Below are 11,319 nucleotides of genomic sequence, written 5' to 3'. Positions count from 1 at the left end.
AGTGATACTAAATTCTTATCTTGTAAGTGTTGTATATTTTCATTTTGATTTAACGGTTAGAACAAGTTCTGCTCACAATTAGTTTTTGTTCACACGTTTAATCAAACATTAAGATTATCCAATGTTTCATATACATGTGAAATAATATCCACCCATAGGTTGAACATATTTAGAATTATTTGAGTTTGTTAATACATTTTGGGATTTGATTCGCGCACATGTGACTCTATTTATGGTATTAAATAAACATAATGTTATGTGTATGAGAAGGTCAAATATGTACAAATATTTTTCATGTCTCACGTCGTTCCTTGATAAGGTTTTACCCAAAGGAGAATCTTATTGAAGGTATAAAATTATTCTAAGCTTAATTAATTGTCATTTTTCTCTATTAAAATTTTCAGCTTTTGTTCTTATTAATTATTAATTATGATTATTTTGTAGACTTTTTATGGTCTAATTTCTGGAAGATAATTTTTTTTATCACCTGATGATTTTTCACGTTATTGTGTATATCTATCAATTGCATCACGAACCCCATTCTGTGGATGTTTTATCGAACATTATTATTGAAAATTGAGAAGCAATTATATAAACAAGTGAAAATCATAAAGTCTAATAAACATGGCGAATATTGTGAAAGGTATGACAAAACAGGATAATATCCTAAACCTTTTGTGTGGTATCCTCAAAAGTTTAACATTGTTGTTGAATACCCAAGGCCAACTTATCCTTGGCATAATAACGAGTAAAAGGTGAAATCGTACTTCTATGAAAATGGTGCGAAGCATGCATAATGGTTATACATTTGTGTATGTATGTTCTTTCTACAACTGTGTAATTTCAATAGATTTCCGAGTAAAGCAGTTTCAAAGACACACTTTGGACTATGAAAGGCTGGAAACCTAGTTTAAAGTTTAAACCACCTTTAAGTTTTGGATGTTCAGTTAGAGGCAAGGGTTTACATTCCCGAAGAATGAAAATTGGATTTACTATCATTGGATCATTGGTTCTCCTACATAATCCAAGTGGTATAATTTAATGTTCTAACCATGGTATGATATTTATTGGAACTGAAACTATAAATTCATTAGTGATGGCACAATCTATGTGAGTAGTGGATATATCTTCTTGATAAGTCAGGTTAATAATCCATTTATCTAAGATTTTATTAGATTTTGTGAATCTTCTCATTATCGAACATTTAGATAATGAAAAACCATAATTACTGATCCAATACTCCATAATAAATTTATTGTTAACAACATAAACTAGCATTAAGAAGGGATGAAAGAGATCGAAATAAAGTTATTCACGTTGTTTCAGTGATTTTCGTACAAGAATTTATTTTATCTTGATATGGGATGACAAAGACTCGGTTTCCGGTTCACAAACTATTATGTGTCATAATTTTGATTAATGGATCGATGCTATGTGAGAGAAAATCAGTGGTTGAAAGTAAAGTCTCGAATATTGTTTAATTGCATGAAGGACACAAATCAGTTGTATGAAAGTGGGTCTTTTTTGACTTAACACGACTGTAATAATAATGTTAACGGTATAAAGCAAGACTTGTAGACAAAGATTTTACTCTGAAACGATGCATTAATTATATATAAGTTTTTCTTTCATGTCAAAGAAAGGCGTATTCAGAATTATCATAGAAATATTTGTATCTCAGTGTGACCTAAGAGTTACATTAATTAAATGTGAAAATAGCCTTTATTACTCAAAAATTGTGAAGAATATTAACGCTTGTTAACTTGAATGCCTTGCCTTATAAAGACAGGAACAACGAGTCAGCAAACTTAAGAAACCAGAGTATGAAATTAAGCAAGCCTCCATAATATTTCATATCTATAATCCAATAAGACCATTAATGTTTTTGGTTTTGAATAAAATTGTTGTAGATCCATGCATATACCTCAAGATCAGTGGGTGAAGTTCATACTCTTGGATTTCATGTTAAGACTTACTACCTACTAGTATTGATCTTGACTTTATGGCTATCTTTATGTTTTTCTAAATAAAGGATATCAATGAAGCTTACCATTTGGTAGTCACACGTCATTTGGATTACGAAAGATCTCACATAAAATATATATCGAATATTCGAAGAATTTTTGAGATAATAACATACATAGCAAATTTTGTTTCATATCTGAATGAAGAACATATAACGAGTTGTTGATAGTTAGCATATACCTATGGAATCTAAGAACAAATTATACAAAATCTATCAAAAATTTTGAGATACTTATCTAGACTCATGTCATACAATTAGTTATTCAGACATCAGTTTTGCTGGATGTGCGGGATCTATAAAGAAAGAATCCCTTGACATTAGTTCCACGATTGAGTCTGAATATTTATGGCTGCGAGACTTAGAGATTTAAGTTTGTCTCTGTACTGCTGGAATTTGTCATCTTAACTTGGCAACATTGAAGCATAATATGAATACAAAGGGAAAAAAACACATGAACCTTGAGTATCCATACGTGAATTATGAAGTTCGGAAACAATAGTTGTTCATTTATCGGTTAAGCACAATTATGTTCGCAGTTGCACTGAATGAACAGTCACCATTTAAAACCTTCTAAGAAAAGATTAAAATCTTAGGTCAGTGGGAGTAATTGATTGTTGAATTCAGCTAATTTATGTGCTTATTTTTTGAACATTGATTGAGCTCCTAATAATGTACTTCTGGATTTATTTTTGTAGCCACAAGGGCGCGTTTGAATACAAATCTGCTTATGACTTCTGCTAGAAATAGAAGTCAGAAGCAAAACTATTTTACTTCACAAAAAAAAAATTCGACTTCTTGAAGTCGTTTTGAAATGTGACACCCAAACTGACTTCTGATTTTTCGACTTCTAGAAGTCGAAAAGCTATTTCTGCTATTCTATCCAAACAGGTTATATACACTAGTTGTGAGTTGAGTAATATTTTTGAATTTAGGTTATGAATAATATTTTTTCCTCCCTGCAGTGCAGAGTCTTGTACTTGTTGTCAGTTGAGTCTTGTACCCCGTCGTCTACTTCTCCATTCTTTTTTCTATATTCTTGTATCCCTTGTTTTTAATCAATGGATTTCTTCTTTGCCGATCTAAGAAAAATCCCGACACAACATCAGAGTTTTCTCTTTTCCTCTGCATCATGTTAGATTGCTCCTTTGAATACGAACTTGGCCCACATATTTCGCTGAAACTCAATCAATGGCACCAGAGTTTGAGATTCTTAATTGCTATTCCATCTTAAAAAGGAAGCCTATGCAGAACAGCCACAACACACATAATAGTAAAGATTCCTTGCAACCAACAAAAGATTTATCTCAAGAAGCTCAAATAGCACAAAACATAGAAGGAAATTCAATAACTAATAACAGAACATAATTCAAAAGCTTTAATTTGAACACAATGGTTCAAAAGTCCAGCTTGAAACTTCCCTTGACTTTTCTGATTAATACAATGGTGCGAATACAAACAACAGACTTGGATCAACTAATCTAGTAAACAAAACAATCAAATTGACCAGCTTCTCTTTGGAATTCACAACTGATGATGTTTTGCATCAAACACAAGCAAGCGACTCAATGTAATGATGAAGGAAACCCCATAATCCCCCCATTCGAGCTGCTGTAGGATAACTAATCTCGGTAAAAGTATGGATTTCTGTAACGCTCAGATCGTTAAGCTTGTAAGATATGACCCATCTACGAGCACCACCAGCTTTGAGAATGATTCTTCTTCATATTCCACTAGGAGCAGTACCATTCTAGAAAGCACAAGAGTCTTATCATCAGAAGCATGAGAATAGAACCCTGGATATGCATTTATAAATCTTTCTATGTCGAGCTTGTACATTAGTTTCCACCCTGAATAATCAGTCTCCATCTTCGAAATATTGTAATTAGTATAACATGATGCAAGAACCTCAATAATATACAAATGACCCCCGCATTCCCTGAAATACACAGCATTCGACTTATCATCATCAGGCGTGGTTGGAAACGAAGATGGTTTTACTACTTCTTCTGCAATATCAAAATACAAGGACGATTCTCGCATTGCATTTTGCTCAGTTGCAATCCAGTGCAAACAACCATTCCAGTAGACACCGGACCTTGGAAAACTACTAGGAAGCGCATATAAAGGACTTACAAATGAAGAGATGACCTCCCTCCAGGAATTCGTCTTAGAGGAGTAAATTTCGATATAAAAATTTCGAAGGAATTCATCATCACCAGATACCAAGAGCCAACCTTTCTCAACATCATTCCAAATGCAGATAACTTGGTACTGATCTGGTGACTTAACTGGATCAAAAGCTAAGCTGATGCTACAAACCTTGAAACAACAATCATCCCGAACCACATCTCTAAAAGGGGACGGAGGAAGAATTTTGTATTGTCTTGTGGTTGGATTATAAATATAGGTCTGTGTTGTATAAATTCGAGGTTTATCCTCACCTCTGTAAACCTCAATCTCCTAAATGCAAGACCATTACAAGACTGGGCGATTCGGACACCCTTTTCAATGATGTGGACACCATTTTCAAATTTAACAACTTGCTTAGAATCTGCAAAATTCAGAGTTTTAAAGAGGGCAGCACCGCCACCCTCAGCAGAAACAACAGGATTAGTGCCAAATATCACCTCCTCTTCAATTCTACTTCCATCAAGAAGGATAAAATCATATAGACTTTCAGAATTGGGGTTCAGTTTTTCAAAGAATAGGCCATGGATTTTAGGGTTGCGGTTACGACTTACATGCTTAATAACGAAGCGCCGATCAGTAATGAGATGCAACCATTGTTTTGACACAGATTTGAATATAAGCAGTGATTTTACAGGTAGACATAATAAAATTTCTGTAATCAAATCAATATCATTACCTACCTGTATAACAGAAGAAAGGGTTGCCGTTGCTGTTGATGATGAGGCTGATGATAATGATAAATTCTCAGTTGCAGCAACAGAATTTGCCTGATGGTCACCAATTGAATCATCATCAGAAGAAGAAACTGTAGAATTCATTTTCTTAGTGATAGCAGGACAAACGCAAAATATCAGAATCTTCTCTTTTGTAGGGAAGAAATTGCTGTCAATTTCACCCTTTGTTACTGGACCGGTCATTTCTTCTTAAAGCCCAATAATACAAAACCCAATTTCTACTTGTTCATTTTTCTCTCTGAAAATCAACGGGGAAATTAGGCTCAGGCCCAACCCATGGATAACCCATAATATGAGGTCCTTAATTAAAAAAAGTTTAAATCTAGGTCCCGAGTTTTTAAAAGACCTTGATACCCTTATGCATATTGTCAAGCCCATAATTAAATAAAATTTAAATCTAGGCCCAAAATTATTAAATATAGGCCCGAAATTATTAAAATACAGTGCGAAGGTGTAAACAGAAGTTACACATGCATATGGCATGTGTAACCAGAAGTTACACATCCTTATGATATGTGTAATGCAAAGTTACACTTGTATATATATGCAAATAAATAGACATAAAGAAAAAACACAAAAAAAAAGTTATTACTTTAATATTCATTTACAATAATTTCTTAGCATGTGTAACTAGAAGTTACACACGCATCTCTTTAGTGTAATTGAGAGTTACATATGTGTCTATCTAGTGTAACTGAGAGTTACACATGCATCTGACTTGTGTATTCAGCGTCAACTCCAGTTCCAGCGAGACCATTACCACGTTTAAGCAATTAGCTTTTATGAAGTTATCTAAAACCTGAAATATAACAACAAGCAATCAGTATTTATACGATTAAAATGAACAGTACATAAAACAATGTATATTTCAGTTTCACAAGCATCTGACTAGTGTAGCTAGCGGTTACACATGCATCTGAATTGTGTAACTGAGAGTTACACATGCATATAACATGTGTAACTAGGAGATACACATTCATATGGCTAGTGTAGCTAGTAGTTACACATGCATATGACTAGTGTAACTAGGAGTTACACATACATATTGATATGTGTACCCAAAATCAGTATGTGTAAGTAAAAGTTACACATCTAAGTAGAAACTACACATCTAATTTGCATGTGTAACTGGTATCTACACATCTAATTAGCATGTGTAACTAATAGTTACACATGCATCTCACTTGTGTAACTAAGAGTTACACATGTATCTAATCAGTCTAATAATCAGTATTATCCTACCATTCTGTAATCTGGAGATAATGCATCATCATTATACATTGTTTGAGGCATGTAATTGAGATCTAAAATGTGGTTTTCAAGAATTATCATCTCATATGAAGGACAAATGATTAAGTCAACAGGGTTGAGCTTTTACCTCTGAGGTGGCAACGACACACTATTCCCAGATATATGAATCCCATGCTTCTTATGAAACAATTCATCACCTTGAAAATTGCAGCACAGTAGTCAGTACCAGACAATACAAGATCCCTAAAATTTTCAAAGTGAAAACCAAAACCAAAGTGACAATACAGGGTTTATCAGTTGACTTCTACTTCTCAGCACTGCTTTCTTTCATATATGTCAACACATATGAGCCTGGTGATAAGGATGAATCAGAGCTTTCTAATTTCTCAGAAAAGTACAACAATTGAGCAATCAAACTCTTTTGTGATTCAAGAGTGTTTTCTGTTGTTTCATCTATAGCCACTTGGATAAACAAACTAACCAATGAAGCAGTTCTCATTCAATTTATCAATTCTGATATCACCAGTGTAATTTATCGACAATTACACGCATCTGTTTAGTGTAATTGAGAGTTACATGTGTCTATCTAGTGTAACTGAGAGTTACACATGCATCTGACTTGTGTATTCAGCGTCAACTCCAGTTCCAGCGAGACCATTACCACGTTTAAGCAATTATATTTTATGAAGTTATCTGAAACCTGAAATATAACAACAAGCAATCAATATTTATACGATTAAAATGAACAGTACATACAACAATGTATATTTCAGTTTCACAAGCATCTGACTAGTGTAGCTAGCAGTTACACATGCATCTGAATTGTGTAACTGAGAGTTACACATGCATATAACATGTGTAACTAGGAGATACACATGCATCTGGCTTGTGTAACTTTCAGTTACACATGCATATAACTAGTGTAACTAAGAGTTACACTTGCATATGGAATATGCCATTTAAAGTGGAACGTTATTCCTACTAACCTTGTTTTTCAGATTGACCAAGACTCGCAGATGGTTCTCAGTACCACCGGAAACAAGGTCATATCCCAATGCGTTCAAGGTCTTTAAGAGTTAACATGTCATAACATAAGAAAATAAACGTTAAGAGAGAGCATGGTACGTATTAGTTTTTAATTTTAAAGGAATATAACCATGTAAAAGCCTTACTTCCACAAACTGTGAGCAATTTTTGAGAACATGTTCTTGATATTAGTTCAACCTAATCGACCATCAATTGATCTAAAAAAAGGCTAGTGTCTTGTCAGTGCGCACAAAAAACGTCGAGACCTGCATAGACATCAATTGATCCAAAAAAGGCTACAACTATTCAGAAATTATTGTCATAAAAATATTAAGATGCCATAGTCTAAACATTCCAAAAAAAAAAACATGTGTATTCAGCTGGTATACATACAAAATGCATGTGTAATTGGGAGTTATATATGCATATGGCATGTGTAATTGTGAGTTACACATGCACCCGTAATACACAAACTACTCAAAAAGTGAAAACAAATAACACTTTTCTGATCAATTAAAGGAGATTAATCAGTTTGTCTTACTACAACATATGGGACATAAGTATCCAAAGTATTGATATCATGAAGAATATGTATTAGCAGTTTAACACGGATATCAGTAAATGGAGAGATCTGTTTTGTGCAAGGCGTATGACATAAATGATAGAGAATAAATCGCGTTTTCGGTACAAGCAACAGAAGTAGGGAAACTTACTGTTTTCAGTGTACCCTTCATATGAAGGAACCTTCCATCCTGAGAAAGGAACCAGGAAAGGAGCTTTAAGATACATAGCTCAAATAACACTGTTTTGCCGCTTCCAGTTGGCGCCAAAATGACCATGTTCATGTCAGAGAAGTAACAACCAGAAAAGCGCTCACTCTGCAACGAATTGAAATACCTGCATCCGCAAGAATAAGATAAACTATTATAACACCTTACTAGTTCAGATCAAGCAAACAACCGAAGCTGAAAAAGTATATAACAACGGCGTATCCTCACCTCAGGAGTGGCTACAGAATTACAGACTCAACAAAGTAAATTTGACACTCAGCAATTCCGCCGACCACCTAATCTGCCACTTATACCTATACCTCCAACATTCACACCTTAGCTCCAACTCCAACACCACCACGGGCTCCAAAGCATGCACCTATACCACCACCGGAACTTATTAACCATAGAAGATCCTTCATACAAATAATTTCACTAACATAAAGATAAAAAAAAATATTACTCAAGACGAACACGCCAACTGAAACAGTTGGGTTTCATGGTGCTTAGCAGGTACACATGTAATGGCTTGTGTAAACGGCAGTTACACATGCATATGACTTGTGTAATCTCCGGTTACACATCCATATGTCTTGTGTAATATCCCGTTACACATCCATATGCTTGTGTAATATCCAGTTACACATGCATATGCTTGTGTACTCAGAGCATATAAATTATCTACATGAGCGCTAGAAGCAGTGATATGACATAGAGCTACTCAATAAATAAGATAAAATGACACTTACAACATATGATGTATCTCAGCTGCACCTTTCTCCTTCTCACCTGCAACATTACATCCAAGCCACAAATAGCACAACCACATCTCCATCTATAACTCACAGTAACATATTCATTCAAATCCAATGCTAGCCTGCATTTTTTCCTTACTCACCATCATATCTTCACTCCCTTCTTCTGTAAATTTCATTTACAACTAACCATATCACCACCACTAATTTACAATAAATAATACTAGGATAACAAATTCGATTTCATTGACAGAGATACATCAAACTATATAGAATTAGAAGTAAAGTACACAAGATTAAGCAATTCAATCAAAGTTTATAAAATTCATAACAAATACATGGGTAATAGAGATGATGATTCGCTGATTTCGAATCTGAACACCAATTTTCAGTCAAGTCTTAAGATAAACAGATCGATTGATATTCAGTAAGGAAACCTAGAAAAAAAATTGTAACATCTTTCAATATTTTCATCTTAAAAAGCTAAAAAAACGATTAAACTGTAACAGATCTGAACTTTGATCATGAGTTCATAGATAAAATTCAGTGAAATCATAACTTCGAAGATTTCGAGAGAAAAAATTCAAAATTAATAACATATAACTTCAATTGAATTAAGAGATAATGAAAAATGAAGCTTATCTGCACGTCGATTTGATTTCGTAGATGAATCTTCAGATGCAGGATTAAACAAATCATCTTCATCTTCCATATGATCTATCTTTTGATCATATGCAATCGATCTTTGACATAAGTGAAATAACAGAGGCATAGACGAAGAAGATGTGATAGATCATCGTTGTTGCAGTCGAAGATTTGGATGAAGACGAAGAAGATTTGATGCAGTCGAAAATGAATCTCAGGAACCCTAGAAACCATTGTTCTACAACAGAGAGAGATAAAGATGAAAGAGAAAGAGAATAGAGAAATGAAAAGAAGCTTCTGGGATTCCCTTGTATAAATACTAAAGGGCAATGTTGCCATTATTAAAGTTCGGAATAATTAATTATGGGCCTGATCTAAAGATAATTTGATTTTTCGGGCCTAGTAATATCATTTTATGAAAGTGTGGAGTTGAGGGTGGAGGATCCATTTTGTGGGGCTTCTATATGTTTGAACCCATATAGTAGGGGGTTCTAGTATTTTTCAGAATCAAAAAGCTTTAGTAATACAGTCAGTCACCGACTCTGTCTACTACATTTTCCTGACATAAATTTCTTACTGAAACCACCATTACCATACAGTTAAAGAATAATTAGAACACAATTGAAGCTACAAACTCAAAAACCCACCTATTTTAGTTACTTTCGAATCACAAATTATCAAAACCCCAGTTCAGAACTATTTCATCATCAAGCAGAGATGATGATTTAGTTGTCCTAGGAGTTGAAACCAGTTGTGATGATACTGTTGCTGCTGCTGTTGTAAGTCTTAATTGGGTTCTCATTTGTTTTCTTTTATCTCCATTGTTTTGTTTTCAGAATAAAATTTTGATTTTTATAAAAATGTGGTGTAATTTTCGTTAGGTTCCAAGTGATTGGCGAATTCTAATTCAAATCGTGTCTTCTCAGGTATTCTACTGTCCGTTTTGAAATTGTTCCTTTTCGTTAGGTTCCAAGTGATTGTCATTATTAAGTGATACGGGATGTATCCAAACACGTCACAGTGGCTAGTCAGGGTCCAATAAAAGGGAAGATATAAAAATTATATTAGATATTTCTAGATTTGTTAGGCCGACCCCTATGGTCTTCTAATCTAGCAGTTAGATTAGCCATCCATGTCATCTAGGACAACCTCTTAAATCCTATGATATTTCTGATCTAGCAGCGAAACGCTGAACCAAACAGCGTCACATGATTTTATTTTCCAAACAACTAATCATTACTATTTTTCTCTTCTACTTTTTCCCCTCTCTCTCCTTTTTTTTTCTTTTCTCTCTCCCTCTTTTTCCTTTCTCTCCATCACGTTCTCCCTATTTTTCATCTCTCTCCCATCACGTTCTCCCTCTTTTTCCTCTCTCGCTCCCTTTTTTTCCTCTCTCTCCATCACATTCTCTCTAAACATTTAATAAAAAAATATAGAGCTCTGAATGGTTCAGCGTTAAAGTTACTTTTTGAGCGCAGAACAGTTCAGTGTTTCAATCTCGCTGCTAGTTGAACTGCGAGCAAATGCTAAGAGAAGAAGTAGACAGAAATAATGTTAACTTTTTTCCCACAATTTTTTCATGATTTGCAACACTTTTTGGCCAATCTAGCAGTTCAATCTAGCCCATAGGGGTTAGCCTAGCATTGGATAGTTCTCTCTCCTAGCAAGTGCTCGCAGTTCAACTAGCAGCGAGATTGAAACGCTGAATGGTTCGACGCTCAAAAAGTGTTTTTAACGTTGAACGGTTCAGCGCCGGGAGATAAATTTTATGATCTAACGACTGAGATTTAAAACGCTGAACCAAACAACGTTCCATAGTGGTCCCAGCTGACGTGGATGACTAATCTAACTGCTAGATATCTAGCCCATAGGACTTAAGAGGTTGTCCTAGCTGACGTGGATGACCAATCTAGCTGCTAGAT

The 11,319-nt window shown here is 34.5% G+C and overlaps 1 protein-coding gene across 2 annotated transcripts; it reads right to left on the bottom strand.

The window, feature by feature from the left end:
- Window positions 1-3,332: 3,332 nt before the first annotated feature.
- Window positions 3,333-10,185, bottom strand: LOC113301287. 2 transcript variants are annotated; one of them, XR_003336194.1, is made up of 3 exons: window positions 10,045-10,185; window positions 4,160-5,188; window positions 3,333-3,962 (listed from the first exon to the last, which is right to left on the bottom strand). XR_003336194.1 is itself a non-coding variant. In XM_026550056.1 (2 exons), exon 2 carries the CDS (start codon window positions 5,131-5,133, stop codon window positions 4,327-4,329), a length of 807 nt encoding a protein of 268 aa, XP_026405841.1. In that variant the 5' UTR covers window positions 5,134-5,188; window positions 10,045-10,185; the 3' UTR covers window positions 3,333-4,326. The 2 variants fall into 2 exon arrangements, 1 of the variants encoding a protein (XP_026405841.1); XM_026550056.1 differs by having other exon boundaries at window positions 3,333-5,188.
- Between the last annotated feature and the right edge of the window lie 1,134 nt (window positions 10,186-11,319).

Source organism: Papaver somniferum, chromosome 8 (genome assembly GCF_003573695.1).
Source record: "Papaver somniferum cultivar HN1 chromosome 8, ASM357369v1, whole genome shotgun sequence".
NCBI classification, from domain to species: Eukaryota; Viridiplantae; Streptophyta; class Magnoliopsida; order Ranunculales; family Papaveraceae; genus Papaver; species Papaver somniferum.
Note: the sequence above shows the minus strand (reverse complement) of the source record. Positions and strands in the feature narration are given on the sequence as shown.